Here is an 18,659-nt window from a genome sequence, read left to right on the forward strand (position 1 = left end):
CAGCCACAGCCTGGTAGACGTCTCCGCTTATACCGGACACGGAGGATGACAGAACGGGCTCCCTCTTCACCTTCTTGTTCTTCATCTCTTTCTTCTCGGCAGCTTCCATCATCGACCGAGGGTGCTCGAGTCAGCCTCACTGAGAGGGAAAAGCGGAATAAGAGGGTAAGGGCTAGAAACGTCCCGGACGAAGTGAACGAACAACCTCGGACTAAGAGTCGAACCACTGCCGGCTGCGGTCACCATCAGGGTTCCCCGGGGGAGATGAGAGCATCGGTTTCTATTAGTAATCGTAACATGTTGCGCAATGGATATCCCGAGGACTCAGAGGATGGGGGGCCGAGCGACGGTTCCCGTGACAAAAGAGCTGCATCCAAGAGAGGATATTCTTCCGATATGGCAGCGGACGCTATATTCGACATGTTCCCTGAGCCCGTGGAGCAACAGGATCAGGAGCTGTACAAGATCAGCGAGAATGACCGCTTTCTACAGAAACAATACCCCATGCTGTACATGAACCTCAATGCTAGCGAGCACCCCTCCATAGTCGAAGTACAGTACGAGAACGAGGGCGCCGGTTGTCCCGTGTGCGAATTAGACAGGAACACCTTGGACTCCATCAAAGTGCTCAAGTGCCACGAGGTGAAGGGTTACCTCGACTCGTACAACCACAGGTTCACAGAGCAACAAGTCAACATTCATCTAGGCCACACCATGAGGGATGAAAATGTCATCGGTGTGATACAGAACATGTCCGTGGACCTGATTAGCAAATCGTACTCGCTGGCCAACGTAGCTTCTCTACGCATCATGAACCGCATCACCACTCACATGGGTAGACCGCTTTTCGTCCCGGACCACGATGTGGCTAAGGTTCACAATGATGCCGTTAAACAGTTCATTGGTCTGGCGTCTACATGCCAAGCCCTGATGAAATACAAGCACAACGACAATGACAGGGTTCCCGCGACTAATCCTCTGTTGTAACACTTTGAGCAATAACGAGGTACTATATGTAACCTTACCATATACAGTCTTAGGGACTGTGTTATCCTAACGTAGTTTATGAATCAGAAAGCCTTGACATTCTATTCTGCTCGGAGTCCTTCACCACCACACCCAAATCGCACCCATGAGGCTCCTGATAGCGATCTCACTCTCGTGGTTCCCATACCTCATGGGCTCCCCTGTCAACAACAACAACAACGACCCTTACGGATACGCTCCTTACGTTTGGATCACGGTCAGCACATGCAGCGGCCAGAAAGGCTGGTGTCAGGGTAGGAGCCAGAGCGGCTTCGCTTTGACCGTGGACAACTACACACGCACCAGCGACATGTGCACACACTACTGCCCGGGGATGATCTACGCTCACTGGAGACCCTTACGGGACTCGGCGGGCGATCTCGCCAAGCATGAGGCTGACGGTTCCATACTCGGCGCCTACGTTAGGAGGTTGGACAGGTCCTCCTGTGTCGAGATCCCAGGACGGTTCAAGTGTTCGGACCGGGTTGTCGCAAACACCCCACTGAACAAGGTTTCCATTATGCTCCACGCCAGACCTGAAAGCAGAGAATATTACTTCGGCGAGGACCCCATGGCTGACTGTGGGTCCGATCCTCAGTGTTCAGCTCTCAAGCTGTTGAGGAGGACGCTACACGCTCCCGCTGCGAGCAGAATATGGCCCGAGACAGATGAGGTCCTTACTATCCGGAACTCCCCTTACGCCTGTGTGCTCACCTACGTGGGCCTCGGGGACGCCGAGTCCATAGGTACATGTTACGCACAACTAGGGGAAAATTGTTTTATGTCCGAAGGTAACAGGTTCTGCATAGGCAATTCCAGAGCCCCTAGAGTGGGCATAACCAACGCAGATAGTGCCGCTTCGGCTCCTATTGCCATCTGCGAGGTCTCGAGTGCCGCGAGTCTAAAGGATCGCGACCCCGCGTACAAACCCACCGCATCAGAGATCAGGGACTTTCTCACACCCTCCTCCTGTGATGCCACCATTCTCTCTGTGGACCGAGCCGTCTACAGCTCGAACTATCTGTCGGTAGAGCTCGACGTAGACACCTTCTACACGGTGGCTGAAGCGGGCCATGTAATCATGAAGGTGTCCTTTGACGAGTGCCTCATTCCGATCGCATCCACAAGCCGCGATCTTCCCCAGGTCGTGAGTACCGTAGCAGAAACGCTATCCAAGGTACGAGTGTCCACGCACTCGGCCGCTATCATGCTGGACGCTACTGACTGGGGTACGACTGAGTGCCAGGGGGTACAATGGCAAGGCTCGGATTTCAGCAGGGTTGCAGCGGACCTCGCCTCGGCCCTCATCAGAGAGGGGGTGTTGAAACTATTCCTCAGGCTGCCCAGATCCCACAAGCTGTTGAGCACCATAGACCTTTCGCAGCTGGGCGCGTTCGATGCTTTCATCACACCCCGGGGGGTGGTTGACATGAACAAACCTGGCCACTGTCAGAACATGTGGGCGTCCGGGAGAGGAGAGGACACCTCGAAAGGGGTAATTGCGTACCTCTTGACTATGCTAAGGCAACAAGTCAGGGCCAACAAGGTAATCTTCACACTGTCTCTTACAGGGGGACTGAAGATTAGGCCTCTCGAACATAGAGATTCTCAGCAGACCGAGATCACGGGCGAGCTATCTCTGGCCGACATGGAAACGAACACTGTGTTAAACTGTGAAGAGGACCTCAACACCAAGTGCTGCTCGGGGTCCAGTGCAACTGTGTGGGCTAGGGACGTCATGGTGAACATCACCGTGACATCGACCTCCTTCGAGACGCTCAAGCGGTTTCCCGAGCTGGTAGCGGTCGCGTTCGGTATCAACCAGTTTGTCATAGCCCCCATCGATTCCGATTTCAAACGAGGCGTTCGATCCGACACCCCAGGGATACTGGGTATCACGTCGGCAGTACACAGGCTCAGGGACTGGAAGAGGCAACAGATAGCGGCAGGCATATCTACTGTCTCAGCAAAGGCTGGCGACAGAACCAGGCGCTCCGCTTCTGATGTCAACAACTCTGGGGTGATGAAGTTGGACAACGTCGTCATCCACATCCCCGAAACCCAATACAAGGACCCGGCCTCTGGTTCAAAGAACTGTCTCGACCCCCAGTACAACATAGGTTTGAGTAACACGGTTGTGTGTCCCGGGCTCATAGCCGCTCACGGCACTCTGGGTATATTCAAGGAGCCCCACAAGGAGCTCTACAGCACGAGCTACGATAAAATCTACATAGCCGATTTGTACAAGCTCGAGTCGTGCACTCCGGGAGAACCCAGCAAGAAGGCTGCTATCTCCACGACGCCTCCTCAAGTGGCAGTGAACATCAACACCTTCATCCCCACGACAGACCGTAACCACTACATGGTAGGCATCCTGGATTCGGAGCAAGTTGTGGAGTACGTGCCTCCCGTGAACAAGGTGTGCACCGCATACAACACTGGGGAGATCACACACAGCATGAACTTGGTCTGGGTGGATGACGGCTATACTGTGGACAAACCTGTGGTCGAAGCGGAACATGGGGTGATAGTGAAACCGGTCGAAGCTCTCTACTTCGTCTCCAACTTCACCCCGGGCATAGACTACATCAACCTTAACGTGAGCTGCGTCAATTACGACGTGAGCGCTCTACGGCCCTGTCTGATTGCCATATGCGGCGGAGACAACAGTTGCAGGAAGGACTACGGGAGACTCTGCAACTCAGCGCACGAGATCATCAACGACGCTCGCAGGGCCGGAGAGCTGATGAGGGAAGGGCTCGAGGAGCTAGCTGTACAGGAGAAGAAGGCTAGGATGTATGAGCTGCCTGACAACGCGCCCTTCCCCTGGCTTGACAAACCGCAGGGAGGCCCTGCTAGGCGCAAGAGGTTTCTTGGGATCGTGACAGGAGCCTCAGCCTTGGGGCTCGCGTGGCACGTTTCCAATCGGGTGGACGGCTTGGAGGATCAAATGGACACACTTAAGAACTCATACGTCTCCGTGTCAAATACCTTAGTGGAAGTGAGCAACAAGCTCGACTCCAACATAGCCCTAGTCAATGGTAGGATCGACGACCAGGAGAAGAAGATACAGAAGAATAACGACATCGTCAACAGGAACTTTGCCATGATGAGGGACGCCATGATGAGGAACACGGAGGCCGCTTTGCGTGACACCAACATCAAGTTCTCGGTCATGGCCAGTTATCAAATGTGGTACGCTCAGATGCAGAGCGTCACCCATCAGATGATGCAGGCTGCAATGCACACCAAGTTCATGACCAGAGGAGTGGAAAATTGTCTAAGGCAGATAGCGTCAAAGCGCTCAGGGAGCTGCCCCAGCGGCATGGCAGTCATGCAGGATCACCCCGGCCTGTCCGAGTTTCCGACCGTCGGCACGGCCCTGTACAAAGACAGAAAGCTTTTCATAGCGCACTCTATCCCAGGGACCGTTGAGAAGACCGTAGTAAGAGGGATCATACCCATGCCCAAGATGAGCACGGACGGAGTCCCTTGCTGGCCCGACTACAAAGTGTGGTTGATAGATGGCAAGTATTACGAACCGTCCGAATGTCACGGCAAGTATTGTCACAAACCCGAGCTTCACGAGAGGTACAGCAGATGCATGAAGGAACCCAGCGAGTGCAAAACAGTATGCGCCCCTTGTCACCGAGGTATTTGCTACCAGGATAAGAAGGTGAGTTGGATGGAGGGGTCGGCCTCGATAGAGATCGAGTCTCCTCCGCTGAAACCTTTCTCCAGGCCGCACATATCGGACGGACCCGTTTCTTTCTCAGATATGGTGAAAGACAGCATCCCGGACATGTCCGAACTTGAGTTGCTGCGTGCCATAAACACCAGTGTAAAGCTCATGGACGTGAGAGAAGACCTGGAGAATATCACAAGAAACCTAGAAGAGTTTGACAAGAGGTACGATGAGATTACGGCTAGCAGGGTAACGTTCGGAGGGTGGCTTTCAGGATTCGCCAGTGATGCGGCCCTATGGACCTCTATAGCTATTCTCATGGCTTGGTCCACAGCTCTATCATTGGGGATCGGGTACATGTTTCTATTTGGAGGTGGTGGTGGTGGTGGTGGTGGTGGTGGATGTGGTGGTGCAGGTGCTTTCACGAACCTTACAAAGAGGCGGTATAAAATGTTATAGACACCAACACCCTTGTACATGTGTGTTTAAACTCTATATCCCTTTGTACCTTTGCCTATCGATGCTTGAATAAATGCCCTATATGTCAAAGACTCTCTGTGCTTGTGATTGTCTCTTTTATGATATGAACGTAGGATGGTGGGAGAGGAAACAGGGATAGGATAAAAGGCACACTAATTTCCAGGATGTTTCAGTCATTACACAACTTTATATATTTCACTTTACACAATGGACAGACATGAACTGAAAAATGTATTCAGGAGTCTTCGTGAGGTCTCAAGGTCACACATTAGGGTTTACAATCAGACCAATATGCTTTTATTTATTCACTTTCTTTATGTAATGCTCACATATGCTCACAGGTTATCTCTATTCAGACTCATTGAAACACCACAACAATCTTGGTCTCGATATCATGCCTATCTTCTGATCTTCCGTAAGTAACTGGCATCAGTAGCACTGCCACAGTCCCAGACGAGACAACTCCTCCGCCTGAGCGCAACAGGACCGATGCGTCTCCCCTCGAGATAACCAAGTCTGCAGGTTCAGCGATTTCCAGTTCTGGTTGCTTCTCAGGGTTCACCATTTCCTTGGGTGGCTGGAACCACTCACCCGAGTGTTGCCCAAAGAACCATCCCACTGGGGAGACTGCCTCGCATTTCTTCAGGCGAATGTAGCGGTCAATGATCATGGAACCCTTGACATGTATGTTGCGTATACCCCCGTCGACATCAGGTTCGATCTTGGTATAACCGATTCTGTTCATAGTCAGCTCTTCCGTGTCTTCTTTCTCTTGGGCCAGTATAAAATTAGGAGACAGGACCAGTACACCCTGTGAGCCGACGCAGGGGTCATCCTTCTCGGTATAAACAACCAGGGCGCCATTAGCCTCTGTGTCATAGTGGAAACCCAGGCCCTCTCCGATGACTTTGTCAAATTTAGCCAAGTCTCCCCTGGACATGAGCACTCTGCCCTTTGATGTTACATGTTCATACTCCCCGAAGCGAACACTGGTGCCATCTCTGGATATGACCAGATCCGTGCTGGCTGATTCCATTTGGTCATCTGGGGTAGACTGGTAGGGTTGCGTTTTGTGCAGGTTTGCATGGATTACATTGGTGAAATCACCTTCAACTTTGATATTCTCGTACAACTCTGACACCACAGAGTCCTTCTCGTTGTCAGGGTTGCCGAGCCGCACGGCCATGAACACTGAGCCATCATAGACAGTACGCTTGGCTGGATCACATTCATGACTTGTGGTTGTGTGAGTCATGGCTCTAGTCCACTATGTGTCGACAATCTGTACTGCTATGGGATCCTAAGGGTCTAACACAGTTTTAGGATCCAGTGAGCTCTCTTGGTCACATTTATTCAAATGTAATATCCAAACGAGCATCTCTAACCTAGGCTACCATATCCAGCCTTGGCCTGTCTTTCACACAGAGACAACAGCCCTGAATGTCTAACCCAGGCCTGATTATCCAATCGAGCGTCTCTAACCTAGCCTACAATATCCAGCCTTGGCCTGTCTATCACACAGAGACAACAGCCCTGAATGTCTAACCCAGGCCTGATTATAAAATAGAAACATACCAAGTGGAATATAGTAACATTTTTATTTTAACATTTCAGTATTGTATCAACTGGGTCATAGACATAATATACAATTAGGAAGACAGAGTATGAAACACAACACGGAACAGTAATCGTTCTCCTCAGCTCTTGTGTGTAGTCAAGTTCTAGTCAAGTTCGTTTCACTCAGTTGTATCCCAGCCCCAACCCGAGAAGTGCCAGGTGCCTCCCCCACACCAACCACAGCCTCTCTTGGTCTTGAGTTTCATTGTGCCCCTGGAAGTATGTCATTCCCTTTTTAGTAAATACTTTATTGACAATATAGCAGGTACATCTTTTGTGACAGTACAATTATACCTGTCAAACATGAATGTATAAGGAGTTTGAATAAAAAGTTGAAAGAGTCATCAAACACGGTCCTTTTGGTGTTATTGCCTTCACCTCAACCAATCTGAAATTTCCTTCGCTGTATCTGGTCTCTGATGATAAATTGCTCCTCCTTGGTCATATCAGCAGCAGCCTGCATCCATTCTGTGTCCCGAAGAAGCTCATGAGCCAAGAGTCTCTCTGTGTCATAGAAGTTCAGCAATCTGAAGACTATCCTTCTCACTAGGTCACACTGCATCACGTTGGGCATTATGAAGTCAGGATCACACGGTGTGCTTGATGCTCTGGGGTGGTCTTGGGGACATAGAGTCTTTGTGATGATCTGGTATGTGGACATAGTCACACTTCGGATGTTACGGTCACAGAACATAACCCTCCCTTCCATTGCGTCCACTATCATCACCCCCAGGCTCCACATGTCTATAGCACATGTGTACTCTGCAGATTTACGTTTTGGGAAAAACAATTCCGGGGCCCTGTACGCCTCCGTGACCACAGTTGGGCTCATCCATTTTGAGGAATGTCTAGAGAGGCCCATGTCAGCCACCTTCACTGTGAGATCTTCTGTCAGCAGCACGTTGTAAGGCGTCAGGTCCCTGTGCACTATATTCCGTCTGTGCATGTCAGACAGGGCATTAGCCACCTGTAAACTAAAGTGAGCAACAAAACTCAAAGGGAGATACTGTAGTGGCCGGTCTTGTTCGTAGTATGGCTTGACACCGTATCCATTGTGGATCGCGTCACTCAGAGTGTAGGGTACGTAGGACATGAGCATGGCTATCTTGTCATCGTCTACGAAGCAATCGTGCATGTCGATCACATACGGGAGACCCCTTAGTGCAGAGAGACATGAGATCTCTCTCACGGTTGCATCCTCTACGCCTTGGGTGTGATATTTTAAGGCGTACTCCTTCCCAGTTGTCCTACATGTCACTTTGTACACGATTCCATAGGCGCCTTTGCCTATAACGGTGTCTTTCCTGTATTTCTCCATTCTGATTGGTATAGTGGTTAAGTTGTAGTTGCTTATATACAACCTCACTATCTTGACTGTTGAAGGGCCTGAGTTTTGATCTAAGGGCTCGGACCAAGGAAGGCTATTTATTCCGGCTCTGTGTGAACACTCCAACCACAGCTTTGCAATGTAACAGTGATGCTGACTCTACCTTGGTAATCGGACAACCTGTCCTTTATAACCGGGTTGTCTGGGTGTCTATTAGCATTCCTATTCTACCTCTATACAGGCCAGGAGATTAGACGCTGTCTATACAGGAGCCATGGATTCTGACGCGACAGCACTGAGTTCAGCTATGCCTCGTATGAGCTTGAACGACGAAACGTCTCCGGGTCTATCTACGCCGAAGGGGATGTATGTGAGAAGTAACCGGGTGTATCGCCCCACCAAGTGGTGTCTGACCATAGACCCGTACATCCCGTGGCACCTGGAGATGTTGGCCGCGAGGCTGAACAACCTGACCTGCGTTTACGTGCACGTCTGGGTATCACCTCCAGTCAGCGGTTCGGGTCCAGATCACCTATGTCAATGTCATAATCTGGTCCTAAGTAAGTGCCACTCTCCGCTAACTACAATCCACGGCTACTTTGAGACTAAGGTATCTATGGGGATCGAGGATGTAAAAACCCTCATCGGTATCCCGTGTACCTTGTACCCTGTGGCAAAGAAGGACAAAGATACCAATCGAGGCGTCCTGACCTGCGTTGGTAAACACGTATTCAATGAGTGCGCTGGGGTTAGATACGTCAACATCTACCCCGATGGAGTCACTGTCGTCAGCCGCTTGCAGGAAGACGGCCGTCGGATATTTGTCAAGTCCAACCACTGGGCAAGTCTGTATCGACATCTCCAGCCAATTCCAGAGTTGGATTCTTTCTATTCCACGTACCGTCGTTTACAGGAGCCGAACACTTGTTAACCAGCTTTGACAGTTCACACAGGGCGCATTCTCAGGTGCCACTTGTTCTGATAGGATCTGTTTTCATGTTGACATGTGACACCAGAAATGATTGTGAACACAGTCTGTTGTAATTGAAGATGAAATAAATCATGATAGCAGATGTACTCTGTGTCCCTGGGTGTTATTGTACACATGTACACACACACACACACACACACACACACACACACACACACACACACACACACACACACACACACACACAGTTCCCTTCCTCGACCCATTAGCAGCCAACCAGAGAGTTGCTGCAAGTTGCTGCAAATACTCTTGCTTATGCGGTTATTCTGTAGCATTTTATTATTTTATTAGTGTTCTTTTGCAATGGACACAGACACAATGGTACATTGACAAAGTTTATTCTGAACAATATAGCATACAGCAGTGATACATTATACAAGCCAACTTGCTCAACTTGGTCAGCTTCGACCCATTATGTCTCATGTCTTGGTCCCATACATGGGGCTATTCTTTATTTGTCATCGGTGTCAGCTGCTGATTGTCCTCCTTCTACACTTGCTCCTTCCATCATCCCGCTGCTCACAATCTCCATTTTTCATCTATTCCGCATAGTGGCAACTAGGTAGAGAGGAACACACGACACACCACAGTCTTCATTGAGTACCAGACGTCTTCCATGTCATAAACGGGTCCCTCGTTCAAGACGTGTATCATGTTCTTGGGACACCAAGGGCCGGTCTCAATCCTAGTGTGATGCTGTAGAGTTTGAGCCATCTCAATAGTGAGGCACACATCAAAGTCGTCTTGGGTTAGTTGTCTGGCGTCGACGTTTGACACCGGCAGCGGAGTCCGTGGAGCCTTGGCAGCAGCACGTAGGGCGTTGAGAAATGAGTTACAGTTCGTGTAAGCCCTATACAGATATACGTGATAGGCGCTATGCATATACGGGCGCCGGTGTATATCGTGTACAAGGGCCGTCATTCGTCCGTTGCCCTGAACAGAGATCGAAGTCTTGCCTCTGTCGTAGCTTGACATCATGACTTTTAAAGTTACTGCGAACGGAGGGTCTGCTCTAGCACACTCGAGCATATGGTTGAACTTATCGCCTGTGTCCGTATCATCTCTATTGGTATCATTGCCTGTATTTTTCCAACCTACGCTAGGGGAGTGTAAGGGAGGATGTATCCAACCATGGATGATTCAGTGTGGTTATGAAGAAAGCATAAGACCTAGTTGCCATGTAGCCATGGTTGGAGGAGCCAGATTGGATACTATAGCCACTTTGACCGGATTAGTCCAATCCAGACATGTTTGGAAGAATCCCCACTGCGGTAACATGCATAGTTGAACATGTCAGCGGTGTTTGGGGAACGAGGTGATGTTGGTTACTGTAGCCCTGGTCGGACGAGACACTATAGGCACGGTCTGATACCCATGGTTGGTGTTGGATCAATGGACTACTGAGAACGCTTTAAAGGCATTGTGTCTCCAGACTGTAACACCACATGCTGAGCCTCTCCTCTAAGCAGCAGAGTTTACATTCACCCCATCCCGCACCAGGACACTCTACCTTTACCCTGTGTGTCACAGTGGCAACCATGTCTCATTCACCAGCCCCTGAGGATGCACATCTGGCCACAATCACTAAACAGATACTAGACCTGATGGGGAGCTTGAACACTTTCACCTACATGTCCGTCACCGCGCTACTGAATCTAGACACCAAAGGCCATCGCAGACTATACGACGTACTTTGCGCCCTGGAAGGTATTGGACTTCTGAGTAAAGATAGGAAGTTATACACATGGAAACGACAATGGTATCAGTTGCCGATATTTAAAGACAATAGTATGTCACGACACATTGGAACTGTTTATCGCTATGTGCGCAATAACCCAGGGATGTTCATGGTACAGGACTTGGTTAGGGGATTGGGTATTCCACTACGCAGGATGTATGACAGTCTCCGGGTGCTGGCTTTAATTGGTGTTGTCACAAAACTGAGGGTAGGATGCTACGAAACTGCGCCACAGTCGGTGTGTTCGGACCCAGAATGGAAACGGGTTCTGGAAACCATCTGGGGTGGTGGCTCCTCTGAAGTGCGAGTCGTGGAGAACCAATTACCAGAGGATATGTCTATTGACAGTGACGACATTGGATCTGACACCCACATCATACAGATTGACTCCCCTGAATACCCGTTGCTTTATATCCACAACGATGGCGTGGTATTGGAGGCCTATATCGTAGATAACAATTCCGGAGTAGAGTCAGTGTGGCTCTCGGTGCAGTGGAACGGTACCCAGAGAGACTGTTCCAAACGTGAAGTGCGGTGTCTAGACATCGAAACTGCGTTTGATGGGTACAAGGGCGCGCTGAGCGACTCTCACAAAAGTGAAGTGCTATGTATGGACACTGAGGACCTGCCATCGTACACCTTTGATACTCACGACATCCTGATGAACATTCCTGAATGCAGGGTTGATTGGACCAACACAGACAGTCTACTAGAATCTTTATTATGGTTAGATAAGGACTCTGACAGCAACCCTGAAGCAGTAGTTGATTTTGAACAGGACAGTACCTGTCCTACACCCATGTCTATCAATGATGTACTACACATGGCTGTACTCTGTCTATAACTACACTGTTGAATTATGCCATTGTACATATATCTATGTAACTACACTGTTGACATAAACCATTGCAAATATATTACTAATAAATGCTATGCCTTGATGTATCTGTCTTGTGTACTTGGACGAATGTATAACGATATACTGTATGCTGCACTCATGTGATATTCTGTACCAATGTTAGACACCAAACACAAATGTGGTTCACTCATTTATTAGCCTTTACGGTACATAATCGTAACAGCATATACCCCAATCTCACAAAGTGGTAACAGGTAAAAGGACTCTTGTGAAAGTCACATAGCCAACAAGGTCATTGCTGCCCCAATACCAGCCAATCCGACAAAAAACATGAGGATGTTCCTCGAGCTGGACTCGGGATCTGCTACTGGAAAGAAGTCCACGAACCCGTTCTGGAAACATTCGAAAGAAACATTAGATTACAGGTAGACAGTGACAATGGCGGCACGTCTTAGTTATTACTGAACGTACCCAGGAGTTGTGTTCGACTAGCCAGTCCTTGTGGTGAGTGACCAGGTATGCTGATATCTCCTCTCCCACCAACTCCACACAGTTGTCTCTCCCCTTGTCTTTCAAATACTGACACACCGCAGTCCCAAAAGATGTCAGGCTGGCAACACGGCCCCAGTTAACGGTCCCGTCTTGGAAGATGATATGGGCTAGTGCACTGAGAAACTTCACATCATCCCCTCTGTCATCCACGTAGAGTGTGTTGATCATACCTTTAATGGCCATATCACAAACAAGTCAAATGACTCTGTCACTGGCTAGTGTTAGCTGTTGGTGTCAGTGTCACAATGCAATACCTACCATTGTATGCGTATCTGTGTTTCCGTAGTAATTGGCCAACAACTCTACTCATTGTCGACAGAGCTTTGCTTTCGTTCCACCCAGGTTTCAGAAGTCCCGTATACTGTCCTAGGACGGATTTAATAAGTTGCCTGGTGTTGGTGTTCAGGGCTCCGGCCTGGTGAAGAGCATCACAGGTTTCCATATGTGATATCTTCATTGTGTGCGTTTACGCCTGGATGGCAGCCTATGGTTAGCCTGTGTCTTCAATGGTAGTCTGCAAGCTCACAACTAGTTGGGATCCCTTTACAGTGTCGACACTTATATACACATGCAACGTCACGGGAGTTATTCACCCTAGCTCTAGCACTGACAGAGTGCAACTATTACACCAGGGGTAACATATGCCTTATGCAGTAGACAAGGACAAAAGAGGATATCAAAAGGAGGACTTCATGTTTGGTTTATTTAAATACAGCAACACTTCATTCACACTACCGTAGGTGGTAACAGGCTCATAGAATGTGTTATATCAAACAGGCTCATAGAATGTGTTATGGTTGTTACAGCAAGAGGTAATGTGCAGCAACATAGAAAGGTAACATGTCAAGGTATAAGAGTGATATTCTTCAGCCTCATCCGAAGGGCTTTGGACATCTCATCGCAGCGCGGGTTATGTCCCTGGGAGGGTAGATACCTTCCCTGGATGGTGAGGGCGCTGCAGACGACGCAGCGGTTCAGCCCTCGGATTGAAGTGTATCCGTAAGCCGAGTTGGTGAGGGTATCAGGGAACGCAATTGTTCCCTTCCTGTACCGTTCCTTCCCCAGTATGAGCATTATCTCGTCTTCTCGACTGGTGTACCTATCCGCGAGGTACCTACAGTGTCCGCCTCTGTTGTATACGTGGTAGATGTGCTCACCCAGTAGGGTATCGTTCTCAACAAAGCCGTTGATTTGGAGCTTACACGTCCAGCAGTTGTGTGTGTCAACCGTATGTGGAACGTGGCACATGTTGGCAGACTCTCCAAGTACACCGAAGTTTGTGGTGGTGTCGTACGCTAAAGCGCTATCGGTTTCGAGGCATCCCCAGCTGTACTCATGTCCAGGTCCTTTCCTGGTGAACAAAGGAGTGCTGTCGATAGACCCTGCCAGTTTTAGATGCTTCAGCTTTGTCTTGAGACGGTTACCAATCTCAGGGCATGCGATATAATGATCTTGGCCTGGCGGCGACGTACAGATCATGCAATGTTTGGTACCTGCGATTGTAACGTAGCCATCATTGGAGTACAACATGAACTCGGGGAATGGTAGCATACCGCTTTGGAACCTCAGCATCCCTTGTAGGATGGTAAGCTCCTTTTCACGCCCCCTGTACTTGAGCTTCACATATCGACACTGTCCTTCCCCGCGCAGCACGTGTTCCTTTAAACCAGGGTCACCTCTTTTGTATCCGGAGAGTTCTATGTTACAATCGGTACACTTATACGTGTCGTACGTCCCAGCCACGTGCTTCATGACATTAGGGTCTTCCAGTAAGTCATATTCAGTCCTGCAACCTCTGCCACAGTGTTCGGGAGTGGTGTATTGAGAGGTTATACACCGGTTACTGTCCACATCCAGCTGATGTTCGGATATGGTCACAACCGTTGCAACTCCCTGAATTATCTGCACTTCTGGGACACACTGGGGTGTAGTACCGCTGCAGCTTGGGTTCTGCATGGTTCACTATGCGCCAACACTTGTTGTACAAGGTACAGAGGGTTTGTGTACGGTTCACTGATAGCACGGCCCCTTTATATACACACACACACAAGTAGCCATATTCCTAAGTTGGATACATTGACTTTGCTTTTATTTAATAACTCTGGTTGAAAACATTGACTGGTTGGTTATAACGATACTGGGAGGATATAGGACTCTGAGTGGATAACAAAACCTCTGGTGAGAACACTGGCCTGATTGAAACCTGTGATTGGTACCCAAGGGGGTTTCGAGGTATGATACAATGTGTGACATGTGTACTATGAACCACAATAAAGAATGACAATGGTCAGTTAATGTTTATTACCTTTATTGACAATGTGACACAAACACTACGGCACAATCTAATATTCTGTCAGTGTGGGTGTAAGGTACATAGATCGACACACTGTGGCCTGTACTACCAACTAGGTGTCATCATTTCCACACCGAACAGCAACAAGTCTTCCTCATCATACTCCCTCGTCAAAAGTACTTCTCCATAGTGAGCGGGTATAACCCTTTCCATTCCTGAAAAGTAATCTCTGAACACCACAGTCACGTCTTCATACAACACCATTCGAAGGGTATTGGCATTGTCGAGCCTGGAATGAAGTTCCAAACCCTCTGGCGTTTCATACAGACCACGTTCTCTACCCTTTAGGGCAACTATCCCAAACCCTTTAGCTGTAATGGTCACCTTGGTAGTATAGTTAGACCCCTTGGGGGGTATTCCGGACATCAATAGGTCACAGTGACTTACATCTCTAACCTCCACTGGGAAACAGTCAGAACCGGAACAGCAATATGTCATAGTTGACCCAGACCCGTACAAGTGTATCTCACTGTGGGTTACGTCAAGATCCACTACCAAGTCCATTACAACCGAGCCCTGAGCGAGACTCTGGTGGATAGTTGAAGTGTTATTATCCACCCTGATTATTGTTTGCTGGGATGCAGTGGAGACAACCTTAACTCCATTAGGTGTAGTTACAGTCATGTCATCCAGACCAGCACGAACTAGGGCATCCAGTTTCTCCCTCCACACTTGGGCGTTAAACTCCTCTCCTTCCTTGGCAGTGAGATCCTTGTAGGCACTTCGATATACTGTGTCACCGGTCACACTGCAAGTCAACATGATACCTTCTGGGTCAATGGACACGGCTGAGCTCCCCTTCTGGTACAGCACCGCTCCGTGCAACAACAGTCCATGGTCTGTCACAGAGCATGCACGCTTTACGTACTCTGGTTGAGGCACCAAGCTAGTCTCTGGTCGTAGGACTAAGGTAATCTCGTCCACGTCCAACTGTTGACTAGCACTCACAGTCACCCCAGTAGTGCCATGTGCTACCAGAAGAGACAGGGTCATATGATCCTTCACTGTAACGGATGAATTCGTACCCAGTTCCAGTGTACTGAACTGGCTCCCTTGCTCTAACGCTACGTGGGAATTGTCACCTAGGTGCAGGTCCATTCGGGTTTCCAACACCACCTTAGCAGATGATTCGGCCGCCTTGATGCACTCTATGGACACGGGAATGACTGTAATATCACGGCCAGTTATCCTATTCCTCTTCACATCTCTCATCATACTTATCCGCAGCTCCTTCTCTGGACTCCCGATTATCATGGTATCGACACCTTGGCCGCCAACTGTGCAAGCCTTAGTGTGTTCGGATACAAGGAAAACATTGGTAGCGTTTGTTGCACCTTTATAAATGCCTGTGCCATCCACTATAATCAAGGCAGGCATGTCGGTCTTAGCCACCAACATCTTAACATAATTACTTATGTCATCGAGCTTCCTCCCTTTACGTGAGGGTGCCTTCACCACAGGAGCATTTGCGTACAGCACTATGTCTTGGCTTACTGGGCCCCGTTTCCTAAACACATAGGGGTTGACGACCACTTCTTTGTCTGTGCCAATATACCTGCGGGTAATACACTGTCTCAAGCTCCTACATTTACCCTTGAAGATGTTAGCATCTGTGGTCCTGTTTGTGATGTAGAATGGGCGGCCGTTTCCCGGTACATCAATGTATCTGGAACACTTGCGTGATTCCTTCATCCAGCCGAGAGGTCTTGATATCATTTCGGCTTTGTACGCATTGACCGTCAGGGCTCTCAGTTGCGGTTCCATAAGAGGATCACCTAATTCTGTGGTTACTGGCACGAACCTCTTTCTTTCGATAGCGTCTTCTATATATCTGTCCATGTTGCCACAGGGATCAGTGGCGTTGGGTATAGTCCGGTCGTAAAATACACATTCTTCGTTGGTTGGCAATGTAGCCACCTGTCGCGACAACGCCTCCATGAACTTCTGAATCCCAGATTGGTTGGGGTTGTTACAGTATCTACGGGCCAATTGGTAACACAGTTGCTGAGTCTCAATGTTCCCTATGTATACCTCTTTCAGGGGCACACTGCGCTCCATTGAAAATTTCACCTGGTACATTTCGTGTGGAGTTAGGTCCGGTGTAGCCGCGTCCAATATAGCGGGCCACACCTCGACTGCACTCTCCACACATTTGTGGCCTTGCTGATTATTCACCTCATTGATCACTGTACATACAGGGAAGCCAACTACCACGTTTACCGTGCGTAAGGCTTGAAGCAACGAGTTTGCAAGTCCACTGTTGACACGGTCCAGGTCGGCCACCTTCTCATAGTAGTCCAACCAAGATGTAGAGCCGAAGAAACTCGTTGCCCCCAATGTCCACATCTCCTTAGTGCTAAGAGGCAGTTTGTTAGCAACTGACCGCACCGCGTGTGTCGCATATTCCCCCTGTGTTATGAGCGTGACTAGAGCGTCCACGGAGACCATGGGTAGCATTGCAGGGTTGAGACTGTCAAATACCAGGGTCATCATCTGCATAGAGGACCTTGTCAACCAGTAGTAGTCACTAGGACTGTGGCGTCCATCGGCGACGTTGCGGATGTTCTGAGCAAAGAAAAAGATGTTAGCTGCTGCACCGGCCATATTCATTATGGGGTTGTTAGCCAAGAGCTCCAAAGTCTCAGATAGAGCCTTGGTCTTTGCGTACTGGCCCAATTTGTGAGCCATGTACCCGTTTACTGTTTGACTAAGATCAAAGGCAGCGAACGTCTTCACCAAGGGGTCTCCGTACACCAGGGCCCCGATGTTAGTGAACACCCCGTAGGCCCGTGCTCCATGTACCCAGGTTTTGATTGCTAGTTGCGACTTAGGACCAGTTGTAGCAGCGCGCGCGTAAGCAGAGCCCATGCGCTTCGCCGCTCGGCTGTGATGACTGGGAATGACACTGTGAGCCTCGGCCATCATGGTGTTGACTGCGGCTTCCACTTCGGGGTTGTTCATCATTGCCTCCAACTGCGTGCGGGCCATTTCCACGATCGCCTTCCGCTTCTGTATAAACGCTTTCACCAGAGCGGCTGGAACCTTGGTAACGACTCGAGTGATGAGATTCTTCGCATTCACAGTGGATTCCAATATCATCCTCAGAGAGCCTTTCTCTCTTGTAAATTTCACGGGCCATTTGTCTTTAAACAACAACTCACCATCATGCGTGGTAGAAAAGTTATCCTCGTCATAGAGGGAACAGCGAGACGCAGCCCTGCGTCTACGCTTGCTGTGGAGCCCGCAAGCGCCTATACCCTGCTCGAACGCTGCCGGTTCTGTCTCTGGGTTGAAATCGGGGGGCTGTCTGTTGGAACCAAATGATAGCGTGCTCATGTCCACGTTTAACTCGACCACGGCGGGACCGTTCACTTCAGGTGCGTGGCCATCCACTTCGGATGCGGGGTCATTCACTTCAGGTGCGGGGCCGTTCATTTCAGGTGCGGGGCCGTTCATTTCGGGTGCGGGGTTGTCCACGAGACCCTGCTCGAGTAGACGATAACCTTCAACAGGTGTGTCGGCGTCGAGCAGTTCAGGACTGGAGGGTCTCGAATGTTCCGGAGAAGATAACGGGGAGCCGTTTGAGCCGGTGATGGTAGCTTCTTCTTTCAGAGTGTAGACTGGCACATTGGGAGGATTACCCTTCACATCTCCGTACCAATTTTGAGCGTCTTGGCGTGTTACGGCTCCGACATCGCCCGGGTTAAGTGCAGATTCGGATATGACCATATTCCTGGTCTCTGTATCACCTTTCAGTTCTAGGGTACGAAGGAACACATTTGTTTCAAGTCTAAGGTAATTCTCGCCTCCTATCTCTACATAGTCCGATGGTGGGCCGGTAGTTTTGTACGCGCGATCCATCTTTTCTTGGAGTACAATGTCCAAAGGGTTCAGGCCTACAGCCCCCACGTAGGCACTTTTCATCTGTGTTGGAGTGTAATCGGTCCTTACGGGGTCACGGTTTCTGTAGAGCAACTTAGATGTCTCCGAGGGTATTTTGAATGTAGCCTCTTCAGGGTGGGGTGTCGTAA

At 49.4% G+C, this 18,659-nt stretch overlaps 3 protein-coding genes across 3 annotated transcripts; 1 reads left to right on the forward strand and 2 right to left on the reverse strand.

Moving 5' to 3' along the window:
- Nucleotides 1–1,132: 1,132 nt before the first annotated feature.
- On the forward strand, nt 1,133–5,251 carry LOC149979052 (uncharacterized). Its single transcript, XM_090191533.1, has one exon. The coding sequence runs from the start codon at nt 1,133–1,135 to the stop codon at nt 5,168–5,170; it is 4,038 nt and encodes a 1,345-aa protein (XP_090047659.1). The 3' UTR covers nt 5,171–5,251.
- Nucleotides 5,252–6,931: 1,680 nt separating this feature from the next.
- LOC118948746 (induced myeloid leukemia cell differentiation protein Mcl-1-like) lies at nt 6,932–12,717 on the reverse strand. Its single transcript, XM_090191534.1, has 4 exons — nt 12,534–12,717; nt 12,195–12,445; nt 12,008–12,115; nt 6,932–6,994 (listed from the first exon to the last, which is right to left on the reverse strand). The coding sequence occupies exons 1-4, from the start codon at nt 12,715–12,717 to the stop codon at nt 6,932–6,934; spliced, it is 606 nt and encodes a 201-aa protein (XP_090047660.1).
- On the reverse strand, nt 7,188–8,126 carry LOC118952222 (cyclin-dependent kinase 1-like). The gene has a single exon (XM_036973886.2). It carries the CDS (start codon nt 8,124–8,126, stop codon nt 7,188–7,190), a length of 939 nt encoding a protein of 312 aa, XP_036829781.2.
- Nucleotides 12,718–18,659: the final 5,942 nt, after the last annotated feature.

The sequence above is a fragment of the Oncorhynchus mykiss genome, chromosome 12, assembly GCF_057628025.1.
Source record: "Oncorhynchus mykiss isolate SJ-2025 chromosome 12, ASM5762802v1, whole genome shotgun sequence".
Lineage (NCBI taxonomy): Eukaryota > Metazoa > Chordata > Actinopteri > Salmoniformes > Salmonidae > Oncorhynchus > Oncorhynchus mykiss.